Genomic DNA, 15362 nt, shown 5'->3' with positions numbered 1-15362 from the left:
TCCAGAAATACATATACAGTATGAGGGGCATAATCGAAAGGGACGTCTAAATCCATTTACATCCATCTCGCAAGTCGTCCAAAGAGCCTAAGACACATTTTCGAAAGATACGTCCAACTTTTTTTACTTTCGACAATCATCTAATTATACTTCCTGCTGATCTGATCGTCCAAGCTGCTAAATCGTCCATCTTTATACCACATTTCCGTCCAAGTCCAAAATGCCTAGAACAAGCCCTGTTGGACGTGGGAGGGGTCTGCAAAGTGATGGACTGCACACCCAGACATGCCATCATGGCTTCTCCTCACTACAGCTCCCTTATAGGTGACAGTGAGCCCACAAACCACCTCCAGAATCCCCCAGACCCACTGATCTACCACCCCAATAGCCCTCATGGCTGCAGGAGCCACTTATATATGCCAGTAAAAAAGGGTTTTGGGGGTATATAGGGGAGTGCACATGTTTAAGTATTCATGCAGTGATTACAGGGGCTTGTGGGCATGGGTCCTCCTCTCCATGGGTCCCTAACCTACCCCCAAGACAACTTAAGCTGCCTCTGGACTGGACGACTAGGCTTTCCTATGATGGTCTGGAGGCTGAAATTTAAAGTTGTAAATAAAAGTTTTATGGGGGTAGGGGAGGGGTTGGTGATCACTGGGGTAATAATAATAATAATAATAACTTTATTTTTGTATACCACAATACCACAAACAGTTCAGAGCGGTTTACAATGTAAGAGACTGTACATATACAGCGAAGATACAATGTAAGGGAATGTATTATGCAGTTGAGAGCAGTTTACAGTGCGTGTGTGGGGGTCTGTGTTATGTGTTTGTAGTGCTTATCTGGTGAGTTTAGGTGGTTTTTTGTGACTTAGACCATGTTTTACATGGTCTAAGTCACAACGTCCAAGTTCCAGCTAAGCTCCAGTTAAACTTTTGGTTATACATGCTGTACGACTAAGTCTAAGCCAGCCCACGTCCCGCCCAACTCCCGCCCTCGACACGCCTCCCGAAATGCCCCGTTTAGTTTTGGACATTGAGCTGCACGATGAAGGCCTAAGTCATTTAGAAATACGTCCAACACCCGTTTTTATTATTGGTGCTTGGACGTTTTTGAGAAATGTTCATCCAAGTGCCAACTTAGGCCGGTTTTTGGACGTTTTTCTCTTTTGATTATGAGCCCCTATGTGCATGTATTCTATGCATGTACCCATACAAATATCATAATTCTACTCCAGCTCCACCCAAACTAGGCCCCTGGGAATGCCTGTGAGCAGCATCCCTAAAACATCGCAACTTGTTTACATAAATGTACAGGTGTAAGAACACATTGCCATATTGGGTCAGACCATAACTCCGTTTAGTCCAGTATCCTGTCTAGTTGTAGAGTTTATAAGAGCCATTTCTGAGTGTAAAACATGCAGAAAATGCTTTATAAAATTACTGTTTAATATCTTATAACTTTATGTGTTGCCAAAGTAATACCAATAAAGTCATATGAATCAGAACAGTACCCATCAATGTAGTCTACAGCCAGTACAGTATGATAGCAAAATGTTGATTCAGGATCCTAAACTTCCTGCAGGGCTCTAGTAGCCATACCGGTTCTATAAAGAATTGGTAAGTTATGAGATCTGCTACAAAAAATAGTGCTAGTATAACTGCACACATTTCTTGTTCAGAGCTTTGATGAAAAGTTTTCTGATATCTCGAGAGCTTGGGTACTGCAACACCCATACAAAGCATCATAACCTACAAGGAGTGAATTTCCTTTAATTTTAAAATCTTATGTACCACTAATACAGTCAGTCAATCTAGCTGTTCAGAGCTGTGTAAAAAAACAAACAAGGACAATTTAACACTATCACAACATAAATACACATATTTCACACAATAGATTCCCAAACAAAAACTTCAAAATTATACACCAGAACAAACTGAAAAAGGAACTGCCAGCTGCAATTACTGTACTGGCAAAAAAAAAAAAAAAAGTACACTGAATATTGTTAGGACATGCACAAGAAGTAGAATGACGATGTAGGCGAATTTTATTGTGACAAGCAAACTATATATTAAAACCTTTTTACCAAACGGGGGACCCCGTTTAGTAAAAAGGTTTTAATATATAATTTGCTTGTCACAATAAAATTCGCCTACATCGTTGTACTTATCTGCAGTTTTGGTTTGTTTGTTCCTGGCTGGTTTTTTTTACTGCAGACAAGATTGGACCTCCCTTCTTTTGGTCAAGAAGTAGAATGAAACACTCAAACTGGTCAACCAAGTGAAATATGAGGTATCAGGAGTGGAGACACAAGCCTACAGACAATGCTCCTGTTGTAGATTCAACCAAGAAATCCAAACTGCTGCTTAATCCTGGTAAAGCTTGGAGATCTGTGTCCTTGCTTGTCCAAAGATTAACAGGAAACAAATCATGTTTTCTAATGGAGAGGAGAAAGTCAATTAATGGGTTTCACTTTAGTAAGAAAGAGAACAGCTGCTTCACTCAGAAACTCTCTCCTGCTCATGAAGGAGCTAGGCCTCCTGGTGAGCAATGCCTTATCCATGGCCAAGGCTAAACAATCTGGTCTAAGTTTAGAACCAGCTTCTAGGTAACTAGTTGGAACACACAAATCACTGGCCATGATTGCCTCTCCCAGAGTATCTAAGACAGCTTGGCAAACCCTTTTGTCCGCTTGGCCAGAATCATCAAGGACATGATAGAGGCTGTCAGCCTTGGAGATAAACTCGAGCAGCACAAAGCAGGTTAATGTGCTGTACCGGAATAGATCATAGGGCACTGCTTCATAGTCCCGACACTGGATCTTCTTGAGTAACAGAGAGATAATCTCCTCAGAGGCTGCACCTTCTCTGCAGATTCTGCGCAGCACTTCACTGTATATTCTCCCATTCAGACCTGGCCTTTTCTTCTTTACACCTCCGCTCAGGCATTCATATGCAATGCTGACATTGTTATGAAAGGCCGTCCTGTTCTGGCACAAAAGTAGGGGAGAGAAATGGAACACAGAAGAAGTATTTATGAATGATCTCAAAGAACATACATGAGAAATAATTCACCGTTAGCAATGAATTTATGATTCTCTATTATTAGAAAAAGAACCAGCTTTTACTGTAAAATTCAAAATTTCACTACTATGCATCCCTTCTCTTAAGGAAAACTCCTGCTCTGATGTACTGTATTTTCATGCTTTCCCCATCATTATTGGACTCCCAAATCAAAAACCTAATTTTGGGCTGGAAACACTTACTTTCTTTGACCAGCCCTGAGTTTTCAACAATGAACCATGTTTCCTAATAAGCCTCAATGAAGGAATCTGAAATAATAAAACGCTAGCCGCACATGCGCACTCAACTGCATGCTTCCGTTTTCCCTGATCCGACATGTAGATCCGTGGCCTTGCAGGAGTGCGCATGCGCGACTCCCCAGCCTTACTTGGCCAGCAAGAGTGTGGATGCGGCGGCAACACAAATCGAAAAACGCTGGGCCGGGACCGCAACCAGCCAACGATCGCCTCCACAGCCCGACGACTTCCCCCTCCCGCACCAACCGCTGCCGCTCCTGTTTGAAGCGGCCTGATGAGGTTTGCAGCCGGCTGTAGCGAACCTCGCAGGCCGCTCTCCACATGAAGCACGTTCCCTCTGACGCGATCGCGTCAGAAGGAACATGCTACCATATGGAGAGCGGCCTGCGAGGTTCAATACAGCCGCCCATGAACCTAAGCAGGCCGCTTTGAACAGGAGCGGCAGCGGCGGCAGGAACCATGGATGGATGGACGGAGGTAAGAACGGGAGGGGAAGCCAAAAAAGGGCTATGGAGCAGGCAGAAAAGGGAGCTGTTTCGGTGAGAGGGTTGTGCTGAGTGCACGAAGCAGGCAGGCAGGCATTGCACAACAGGGGGAGAGGCAAAGGGGGCTGCTTTGGGGGGATGGTTGTGCTGGGGGCCGACAGCAATCATGGGGGGAACAAAAAAGGGCCATGGAGCAGGCAGGCATGGCACAACAGGGGGCCAGAGGGAGAGCGAAAGGGGAATGCTTTGGGGGGAGGGGTGTGCTGGGGCAGACAGCAATCAGGGAGGGGGAGGAACAGAAGGGGGGCCACGAAGCAGGCAGGCATTGCACAACAGGGGGAGAGGCAAAGGGGGCTGCTTTGGGGGGATGGTTGTGCTGGGGGCAGACAGCAATTATGGGGGAGAACAGAAGGGGGCCAAGGAGCAGGCAGGCATTGCACAACAGGGGGAGAGGGAAAGGGGTCTGCTTTGGGGGGATGGTTGTTCTGGGGGCAGAAAGCAATCATGGGGGGGGGGAAATAAGGGGGGCCACAGAGCAGGCAGGCATGGCACAACTGGGGGCCAGGTGGGAGGGAAAGGGGGCTGCTTTGGGGGGATGGTTGTTCTGGGGGCAGACAGCAATCATGGGGGGGAACAGAAGGGGGTCAAGAAGCAGGCAGGCATTGCACAACAGGGGGAGAGGGAAAGGAGGCTGCTTTTGGCAAGCAGGGGGCCAGGGAGACAGACAGAAAGAAAGACGCACAGACAGGGGACCAGGGAGAGACACAGACACAAAGAATGACAGACAGACAGTGTCCAGGGAGAGAGAGAGAGAGACAAATAAAAAACAAAAAAGACATACAGACATCTACTCTAGCACCCGTTATTGTAACAGGCTTAAACACTAGTTAGAAATAACAGCCTAATCAGTTCCTTTCAATAACCTAAGCCTTCCATATATGGGACTGTATGTAAAGGAAAGAGCTCTGAGGAATTCCAGCTTTTCACCCACTGCAAACAGAGATAGCACATATTGATCTATGGATTATGGCTTTGTAGTTTGATATATGCTATTGTATTTTTTTCCCCATGCATTTTGGTATACTATAAGCTCTCTGGGTATTTCTGGGATAGGAAAACAAATGGAAGAGGTAAGGGAGGAAGTTGGAAGTGGAACCCAGCAGTATGAACTGGATCCTCTGGAATTCATGAGATCTACCTAAAAAAAGATCTGCCAGAAAATCAGGTTTTGAGTTTTCTGTCTGATTTGATTATAAGCTCTGTTGAACAGGGATTGTCATGGTTAATGTAATATACAGCGCTGCATGCATCTGGCAGCACTATAGAAATGATAAGTAGTAGTGGTAGAGCTAACTGCACAGGCTGATTGTTTACACCAGGGGTGTCCAATGTCGGTCCTCGAGGGCCGCAATCCAGTCGGGTTTTCAGGATTTCCCCAATGAATATGCATGAGATCTATTAGCATACAATGAAAGCAGCGCATGCAAATAGACCTCATGTATATTCATTGGGGAAATCCTGAAAATCTGACTGGACTGCGGCCCTCGAGGACCGACATTGGACACCCCTGGTTTACACTAACTGTTAGACCAATGGTTTCCAATCCTGTCCTGGAGGACCACTAGCCAGTCGGGTTTTTGGGATAACCCTAATGAATGTGCATGAGAGATCTGCATATAATGGAGGTGACAGGCATGCAAATCTGCTCCTTGCCTATTCATTAGGGCTATCCTGAAAACCTGATTGGCTGGTGGTCCTCTAGGACAGGGTTGGGAACCACTGGTTTAGACAGCCATATCAGCTGTTAAGAAAACTCTAATTGATTGAAATGTAAAATTTCTATTTCTGCAGAAACCAAAAGATTGATGTAGAAAGCTACACAGTAGAGCTGTGCGCTGATGTTTAACTAATCTAATGTTCAGTTTATAGACTGGGTCGTCTCTCATCGGAGCTCGACTCGGTTTATAAGAAATCAAGACACTAGAATATACATAAAATAAGGAGAAATAAAAGATAATAAAAATTAGTTTAGTCTATCATAGAAGGAAATCTTGCAATGTTAACAATTAGTAGGTTCTGCAGGTAAGCTAATTAGATATTGTGAGAATAGCAGGGTTTTTAAGGTTTTCCGAAATAATTGCAATTGGTCTATTATTTTAATAACACCAGGAAGTCCATTCCAAATCTCTACCAACTGACAAAGTTTCTCAGCTGATTTAATTCCCTTGAAAGAAAGAAATGATAATTTGTACTTCTGTGTGTTCCTCAAATAGCAGGGTCTGTGAGATTTTTGATGCAGTAAGCTAATGAGATGCAAATTCCAAGAGCACAGAACTTGCATGCTATCCAGAGAAAGCCTGCCAGACACATGTGCACAAAGAATCTGCAGTAAGGGCAGCTTCACTGTGCACATTTCCAAAAAAATTAAAGTGCCCACACATTTGCACATGTTATTCTGTGCATGTCAGCCTCACAAAAAATTCTTGTGCATAAATTTTTCATAAGACCAATATTTTCACACACACATTTTACTAGTACTTTTGTTTTCTTTGGACATGCGCACAAAGAAGCTGCTGTTACCTCTATACACAGCTGTTACTTCTGCTCTGCCTCTTAAAGTTATGGGTACTTGCTATGGATGCAAATTTTTTTTAAGGCAGCAAATCCCAAAAACTGGCACAAAATCTTCTCAAACAACACTTCTATGCTGCATCAGACCCGACACTGAATTTTTCATGATGTGTGCATGTTAAAATCTCCTGTTTACTTCTATGACTTGAAGAGGAATACCTAATGGCCTTATTACTACTCATCAATGTGTACTGTATAAATTAACTTCTGCGGTGAACCCCTTTCTACATTGTGTATCCAGTAATGTGCACTTCTGCTTGCGGTATATTCTTGCATCAGTCCCCAAGTGTACGGTAGCCTGATCTAGCTGTCCTCATCCTCCAGGTAGGCTACGAAGTTGTTTAAAACGCTGAAAATAAGTTTAACCACAATGTTTAAAGTCCTTATCATCCATAAGTAAAACAGAGTATAGGACCATGGAAACTAGAGGCAGATCCTAAGGGGATTCCCTGTATCTTGCTCCTGATGCTCCAGTAGATTCTTTTGAAACAAACAACGACATATATTTGGCAGAGACTCCAGCAGGCCACAAGGAGTTTAACATTAGACAAGGAGTTTAACATTAGAGTGGAGGAGTGGCCTACTGGTTAGAGCAGCTGCCTCAGCACCCTAAGGTTGTGAGTTCATTTCCACTGAAGCTCCTTCTGACTCTGGGCAAGTATAATACTACTACTAATAATTATTTCTATACCACTGAAAGGCATATGCAGTGCTGTACATTTAACGGTTCCTGCTTAGAAGAGCTTACAATCTAATTTGAACAGATAGGACATATAGGGTTGGGGAGTTTCTTGCAGAGAGAATGAATGATAAGATAGACATAGGTGAGTGGGAGTTAGGAGTTGAAAATAGCCCTGAAAAAATTGTTTTTTTTAGCTTGGATTTGAATACTGCTAGAGATGGAGCTTGATGTATTGACTCAGGCAGTCTGTTCCAGGCATACGGCCCAGTAAGATAGAAGGGACAGAATCTGGAATTGGTAGTGGAGGAGAAGGTTATGGATAAGAGGGACTTACCCAATGAATGGAGTTCATGGGGGAGGGAGGGGGGGCGCATAAGGGGAGAACAGCAAGGAGAGATATTGGAGGGCTGCAGAGTAGATATATTTATAAGTCAGTAAGAGGAGCTTCTTGATGAGAGGGTTAATGCAAGTATAGTGATTCTGGTGGAATATAAGGTGTGCAGCAGAATTCTGAATGGATTGAAGGGTAGAGAGATGGTCGAGTGGAAGACCTGAGAAAAGCGAATTGCAGTAGTCCAAGCAAGAGGTGATAAGAGTGTGGATAAGGGTTTTGTGTGCTTGGAAAGGAGAGGTCGGATTTTGGTAATATTATAGAGGAAGAAGCGACAGTATTTAGCGATTTGTTGGATCTGAGTGGAGAAGAGGAGTCAAAAATGACCCTGAGGTTGAAAGCTGACAGGAAAGGGAGGAGGAGAGTGTTGTCTACAGAGACAGAGAATGGAGGGAGTGGGAAGGTGGGTTTAGGCAGAAAGATAAGACACTCAGTCTTAGTCATATTCAGTTTTAGGTGGCGGTGAGACATCCAGGAGGCAATGACACACAAGCAGGCAGAGATTCCAGCCTGGATTCCGGTAGAGATCTCTGGTGTGGAGAGGTGGATCTGGGAGTCATCAGCACAGAGATGATATTGAAAGCCACGGGAGAAGATCAATGCATCAAGGGACTGGGTATATATGGAGAATAGGAGAAGGCCCAAGAAAGAGCCTTGAGGTACACTGATTGAGAGTGGGCTAGCAGTGGAGAAGGATTCACCTACACAAACATTGAAAAGTGCGTTGGAAGAGATAAGAAGCAAACCAGGAGAGAACAGAACCCTGGAATCCCAGCGAAGACAACGAATTGAGGAGTAGATGGTGATCAACAGTATCAAAGGCAGCAGATAAATCGAGAAGGCCACTGGATCTAGCCAGGAACAGATCATCAGAGACTTTAGCAAGGGCAGTTTCTGTGGAATTAAGTGGGTGAAAGCCCAATTGAAGTGGGTCAAGAATAGCTTGAAATGAAAGGAAGTCCAGGCAACAGCGGTGAACAACATGTTCAAGTAGCTTGGATAAAAAAGGGCGATAGTTGGAGGGGCACATGAGAATCAGAACAGTTGCAGTAGAGAGTAATAGGTTGAGGATGTGACAGGAGTGGTAACAATGGGAGAGATAGCACTGAGTAGGTTGGTGGGAATCGGGTCAGAGGAACAGGCTTGGAAGACAAGAGAAGATGTGCAGTTTCCTGTTCAGTAGAGAATGACACGGGGAAAAAATCTGTCCCCGTCACCGGCCCACCATCCTCTGCACCGCCCCGTCACCGCCGCGTCACCGTCACCGCCATCCCTTTCACCGCCCCGTCACCGCCACTGCCATCCCATTCACCGCCCCGTCACCGTCCCCGCTGCATCTATATAAGCCTTAGTACTGTAATATTTAGCTTATTCCTTTCTTATAAATCAAAGTTCCTGCTGCTGAACTAGAGAAAGAGATGTTCAGCTGGCAGGGCTTTGTTTATAAATTTTTATCAACACAACTAATATACTATTTTATCCTAAAGCAAAAAATAAATAAATAAATATAATTTTTTTTTCTACCTTTGTTGTCTGGTTTCTGCTTTCCACATCTTCTCATTGAATTCCTTCCATCCACTGTGTGTCTTCTCTCTGCGTCTTCCATTTGCTGTTACAGTGCCTCTCCCTTAACCCCCCCCCAATTGGTCTAGCACCCATCTTCTTCCCTCCGCTCCCGCATAGTCTGGCATCTGTCTTCTTCCCACTCTGTCTTCCACATTTCCCTTGGGGGTCTGTTCCTCTCCACCCTCCTTCAATGTCTGTTCTATTCCTTTCCACCACCACCCTTCCCTCCCTCCTTTACCATCTGTTCCTTTCTACTACCCTTCAGCTCCTCTCGCGTGGCCTATCTACCTTCCTTCCTCTTATTTTCATGGCACGTTACAATGTAATTTGTGCAAGCCACTGGAGCCTGCAAGCTCGGTCCCTGTCCCATCCCCATAAACCATCTCGCTTCTGTGCTCCTATTTTCTCCATTTCTAATATCTCCCCTATGTATCTGTCATTGCCCCCCCTGTGTCCATATACCATCCCCATGGCATGTCCCCTTTATGTCTCTGTCCCTATGCCCCATGCACATAATTTCCCCTCTTTCTGTTACCTTCCTGTGTCCAGATTTCCCCTATCTTCCTCTTCCATACCAGTGTGTCTCTTCTTTTCAACCCCTTCTAGCTTTTTTCCCTCTTTCTTCCCCCCCCCCTGCTTCTAGCATCTGGCTCACCTGCCTGTCCTTCCCTTTCTTTCCTGCTGTGGGTTTTTCTTTCCGACTTCATCCCCTTGGCCCAGAATCCTTTTCCCTTTCACTCCCTCCTTCCAATTTGAGCCGGGAACACTAGCGATCGCACGGTCCCCGCAGCCACCACCCGCCTGCCCAATCGATCCTAGTGTTTAGCCAGCTCTCTCCCTTCTCCTCACCTTAGTTTATAGGTTTTCTTTTTCGGCGACCTGCACGCTTTCCCAAAGAGCCGCGCATGCGCGGCTGCTCAGTGTTCAATCTTCTGCTCTGCTGCAACTTCCTGTTTCCGGTTGCGTCAGAGCAGAAGATCGCGCCGAAAAAGAAAATCTACAAACTAAGGTGAGGAGAAGGGAGAGAGCTGGCTAAACACTAGAATCGATTGGGCAGGCGGGTGTGAGCTGCGGGGACTGCGCGATCCTTCATGCCTCACTGCGGGGACAAGACCATTCACCGCCCCGCGGGCGGTGAATGGCCTTGTCCCCGTCGCCGCAGCAACTGCTAGTTTTCTTCCCCGTTTTTGGCGGGTGACCCGCAGCTAAAATGCGGTGGCCGCGGGTAAACCGCCACCGTGTCATTCTCTACTGTTCAGTGATTTCAGAATAGGAGTTAAAGGTAGCTAGGGTTGAAGAGAGGCTGGCAGAGTGGGCAGCTGGAAGAGATGGGTGTGTGTGACTTTGCTGAGAACTCAAGGTGAATTTTGTCATAAAAGAACTCAGTCATAGTTTGGGGGGTGGAATTGGAGGTGGAGGGACTTTGAGTAGAGAGTTAGTTGTATGTGCCAAAGACAAAGTGTTAGAGCTAACAGAGTTAGTTAAATGGGCATAGTATTCTTGTTTGGCAAGTGAGAGAGCAGGCTGAAACGATGTCAGCAGGAACATAAAGTGTATGAAGGCAGCACAAGTGCTTAACACTTCATTGCTTCAAGTACAAAATAATACATCTATTTAAAATATGTAAACCACACAAAAAAAAGCTGTATATCACAGTCCCATCCCCTTTACCCATTGCTAATTATTGTTTCCTGTATTTCAAGAAATATGGGTGCAGATCCATGATCTTCTTCCGGATTCTCCTAAACTGGCAGAAATAATTTGGCACATCCCCCAGGTTCTATTAACTACTGGCAAACTATTACAATCAGCATTGTAAACTACTTCAAACCAAATCAAGAATATCCGGAAGGTCCCGTACATGCTCTTTAAGGTTTACAGAACTTACATCTAGTCCCCATATACAGTGTTACATAGCACTTGAATACAAGTGAGCTATTTATATCTGTTCATATACAATAGTCCTGCTCCCAGCGCAAGGGCATGTCTCAGTTTAAAACAACAGAAGCTTTATATGGTGGCGGCGGGAGAGGAGGGATGCATGTGTGAAGGAGGAAAGCGAGATGGGAAGCGCCCAAAGCAGAGAGCTGGAGATCAAAGCCCAGGGGAGACTTCCCGCTCACCTCTGCGAGTAATGGGCAAGCCGCAGATACCAGATAGCCCGATCCAAACGCTGCTGCCGCGCAGGTGACCCCGGCTCATCTCCCCCCGTCTCCTCCGCTCGGCTCAGCGCCAGCTTCTCGAAGTAATCGGCCAGGAAAGCTACCGGTTCCTCGGGCCTGGCCTCCAGCACCGTCAGCAGGGCTTCCCTCAGCATGCCCGTTACTCCAGCCTGCCGCAGGAAGTCCGCCTCCCCAGCCGGGCCTGGACCCCCCACCGCCACAGCTACAGGCACCAGCCGCCGCTTCTCCACTATCTTTACAGCAGGGGAAGCTGCCATCATGTCCCCGTCTCAACGCTCCAGCCTCCTTATTCCAGCCGCTTCAGCCGGCGCCATAACAACCAGAAAGCGGGTGCTGCTCCTGTCCCGGAAGTAGAAAGGCTCAGACCGGAAGTAAATGGCGACGGCTCTGACAAGCAGGTAAGGAAATATTTGGGTGGACGATGACAGTAGATTAAATACATTGTTTGGAAGTACTGCATCAAAAAAAGGTTCTCCGGAGTAAGTGCTAAAGGCATGGATACACTTCTAACCTCTGGGATTAGCGTTATTCCACTCTTTTTGAGCACTCAACACCCCCTCCCCCAATAAAGCACACCACTCCAACTGATTTTTTTTTCATTGCCTTCCCTCGACTCTAGATTTTGATAGATCCCTTTTTCAGATCCCCCCCCCCCTCAACATACATATACGCACACTTTCTTTCTTGGGAATTCATAAAATCTGTTGGAGATACGGTAGTCTGCCCCTCACCCAACACCTTGGGATAATTTTTGAAGGGTCCTGAAGCGGACTCGAGATCTTTCTGAACTGCTTAAATTCTGAAAGTTTCGCAGATAAGTCGCCATTTATAGCTTATTGGCGACGTTTTTAAATTTGGATTTAAAGACCTGCTTTCCCAAACAAATAATTCAGATAGGCCCCATGGCAATGCAGGATAGCGGAAATATTAGCGAGAGAAGTAGAATCGTTGAACCTTGGATGTTAGTTTGCTGTTGTTCTATTCTACTATAAAAGTGCTATGGAGTATTCACTGGCTTGCATCTGCAGTTAATGCAGTTTAAACATGTTATTTTCAGAACCTGTCAAAAAAACGCAGGGCCTCAAGGATGCCTCCTCCCATTCCAGCTAAAAGTAGGTGTGCTGGTAAAACCCTATGTTTGCTCTATCCAGATTCAGAGATGCGATTTTCTGGCTGCCTGTTTACCTGGGTAAATTTAATCCATAAAATATCCAGACAGTGATTAACCTGGATGGAAGACTTGAAAACTAGTCTTATGATAACAATAATGCTCAGAACCCAGATTTAATGCATCTTAGTGTGGAAGAAGCATTTCAAAGGCTCTAAAATAATCATAGGTTGAATTTTGATTTTCATGGATTTGTCTTAAAGCCACAAATAGGCCATGCACTTCTCTATCCACACTGTGGTCTGCTATTTTACATTCCACTAGAGTTTACATCCAGGTCCTCTTTATTTGTTTCAGTATTGATTCTTAATTTTTTGATGGCTCCACATTTTATGTTGAGATAAGCACTGTAGGTCAGTGACCTTCTGAACACAAAATTTATTTTACAACATGATATTTCTGGCTCCCTAAACCACTCTTTCTTTCAGATGCAGTAATGGCCAGCTCTGTGGAAAGCAGTGTTAGTTCTCATAAAATATCCACTCAGAGGAGGTACAAAAGAGTGGGTTGGAAGGGAAAGCAGTGCAGTCGACCTCCACCCCATGATCTGGGGATTTTCCATTGTGACATTTGTAAGAAAGACTTCAAACACTTGTCCAGCTTCTGTGAGCATCAGCGTGTCCATACAGGGGAAAGACCCTATGAGTGTGAGAGCTGTGGAAAGAGTTTCACTCGCTGTGCAGACCTTATCAAACACCGGCTTGTGCACTCTGACACACGCCCTCACCACTGCAAGATATGTGGCAAGCGTTTCAAGCTGGTTGGTGATGTTACCAAGCATCAAAAAGTGCACTCGGATGACTCTCCTTTTCAGTGTCACTTTTGCAGCAAAAGCTTCAAACGCAGTTCCTGCTTGATCAAACACCTTCGCATCCATACGGAAGAGAAGCCCTTTCCTTGCAAAGAGTGTCACAAAAGGTTCAAGTGGGAAGCCTCACTGAGAGAGCATCAGCGTATCCATACAGGGGAAAAGCCCTTCAGGTGCCAGGAGTGTGGGAAAAGCTTTACCCACTTTTCTACCTTCCAGCAGCATAAGCGATCCCATCAGAATGAGAGACAGTTCCGCTGCAAAGATTGCTCGAGAGCCTTCAACCACAAGTCCAACCTGCTGAAACATCAGCGGCTTGCTCACACCTAGTTCAGGCCTGCAAATATGGGAGCTGAAAGTGGGAGGCAAAGGACCTGTAAACAGAGGAGGCCTGGGGGTGAGAGGAGAGGACGGTCTTGTAAAATACTGGAAGTATTTGAGTTTTCTGCATTTGAAGGCTTATCACCATGTGTGGTATGAGTTCTAGTAAAAATTTGTTTCCTGTTACAAAAAGGTGTTTCCCTACAATACCAGGAGGAATAGGGGGGGGGGGGTAACCATGTGACGGTACTGGTTGAGTCACACATAAAAACCAGGAAAATATTGCTTAGCAGACAGATCAGTATTGAGACAGTACAGGAGTTCACACTTTGTTCTTTGTGTTTGCTTTCCATTCTCTACCATGAATGCACTAACAGCTATAACAAAATCCCTTTGTGATGATGCTGGAAATTGTGGAAGATTCTCTTGTAATGGAGAGAAGTCCTGTGGTGTGATTTAACAGTGTTTGCTTTTGAACACATCACCAGAGCTGCATTCAGGCTTGAGCCTGGGAAATCAAAGCATCCATCTTTTGGGGAAAAAAAAACAACAAAAAACAACCCAACAACTGTTGGTATTCAAATGCCTTGACTGCTGGTGTCACACAATTGCCAGCTCTTATCTCAACAGCACATAAACAGCCTTTTCTTTCTTTATAAGGCTTTGGGCTGCCTCTGCCAATCACTGACATAGAAGGATATCTGTACAATGATCAGACACAGAGCAGGAGAGCTCAGTGTAACCTGCTTTGGGGTTTCCCTCATTCCTACCAGGACTGAGCTGCTTTCATTGCTTTCTGTCTGGAGCTACTTTCGTTCCCCTTTTTTCTGGAGAATTTTTTTTATTTTCTTTCATGAATTACTAAGAAAAATATAAAAATAAGTCTTGATCTGCCTTCTTGCTTGTAGAGAAGCAGTACACTGACATTTCCAAATTCATTTATGTCATTTGAAATGTACCTGAATGAATATTGAAACAGAGAAAAAAATGGCAAAGACTATACAGTCTATCCAGGCTGCCCATCCATACCAATTACTAAGCTCTACAATCCCTTCTTCTCCCTAATGGACCTTCTGTGCTCATCCCATGTTTTCTGGAATTCAGGTACAGTTCTTATCTCCATTGCTTCCACTGGGAATTTGTGGAGATCTGTGGCTTGAATTGTGATTCTTCTTATGGTATATGGAGCTTGACTTCTCTGTTTCTTTTATGTACATTTCTGCTTTCATGCAGCCTAGATGAGGTGGTGTAACTCTGGGAAGCTTATTACAAGTGAAGTAAAGTAGTCCATTAACCAGTTATAACATAAATGTTTACTACCCTTCCCTGTTATATATTTGTGAGGACCAGCATGGTGAGCACATTACTTCATTCTGAGGTTAAACAGGAACCAATTTGTGTCAGAGACTGCATTAAATTTCCCCTCAGCCAGGGGAAACCAGCTTGCAAAAGTCCCAAGTACTTGAATGTAAACCGCTTAGGCTACAAGTGGTGTATAAATACTAAACTAACTAACTAAATAAATAAGATTCTTCAACTCCTCCAAGATCTACTGTGAGCTGCCTGCATCTCTGAGAAACTCACATGGTTCTGTGTTAATAGCACTTTGGTACAGATCATCATATGATATAGTTTAAGCTTTTTCTTTATTTTGTATAATGCTCTTACTGTTATATAAAGACATCAATTTCTAATTGGGTTGTGTGTTGTATCAGCTTGTAAGAGATCTTGAATGGGTCCTGACCAGTATCACTGGATCTTTGATTGCTGACTGCAAGTATGGTTCAGAGTTCAACCTCATTCAT

At 44.7% G+C, this 15362-nt stretch overlaps 2 protein-coding genes across 2 annotated transcripts; one reads left to right on the top strand and one right to left on the bottom strand.

Annotated features, from left to right (window-relative positions):
* Nucleotides 1-2097: 2097 nt before the first annotated feature.
* TPGS1 (tubulin polyglutamylase complex subunit 1) lies at nt 2098-11586 on the bottom strand. The gene is made up of 2 exons (XM_033955591.1): nt 11201-11586; nt 2098-2987 (listed from the first exon to the last, which is right to left on the bottom strand). Exons 1-2 carry the CDS (start codon nt 11518-11520, stop codon nt 2459-2461), a joined length of 849 nt encoding a protein of 282 aa, XP_033811482.1. The 5' UTR covers nt 11521-11586; the 3' UTR covers nt 2098-2458.
* On the top strand, nt 11276-15264 carry LOC117365311 (zinc finger protein 85-like). The gene is made up of 3 exons (XM_033955592.1): nt 11276-11658; nt 12318-12372; nt 12857-15264. Exons 2-3 carry the CDS (start codon nt 12348-12350, stop codon nt 13564-13566), a joined length of 735 nt encoding a protein of 244 aa, XP_033811483.1. The 5' UTR covers nt 11276-11658; nt 12318-12347; the 3' UTR covers nt 13567-15264.
* The last annotated feature ends 98 nt before the right edge of the window (nt 15265-15362 follow it).

This window comes from Geotrypetes seraphini, chromosome 8 (assembly GCF_902459505.1).
Source record: "Geotrypetes seraphini chromosome 8, aGeoSer1.1, whole genome shotgun sequence".
Taxonomy (NCBI): Eukaryota; Metazoa; Chordata; class Amphibia; order Gymnophiona; family Dermophiidae; genus Geotrypetes; species Geotrypetes seraphini.
The sequence above is the reverse complement of the archived record's forward strand: the minus strand, read 5'-3'. Positions and strand labels throughout refer to the sequence as shown.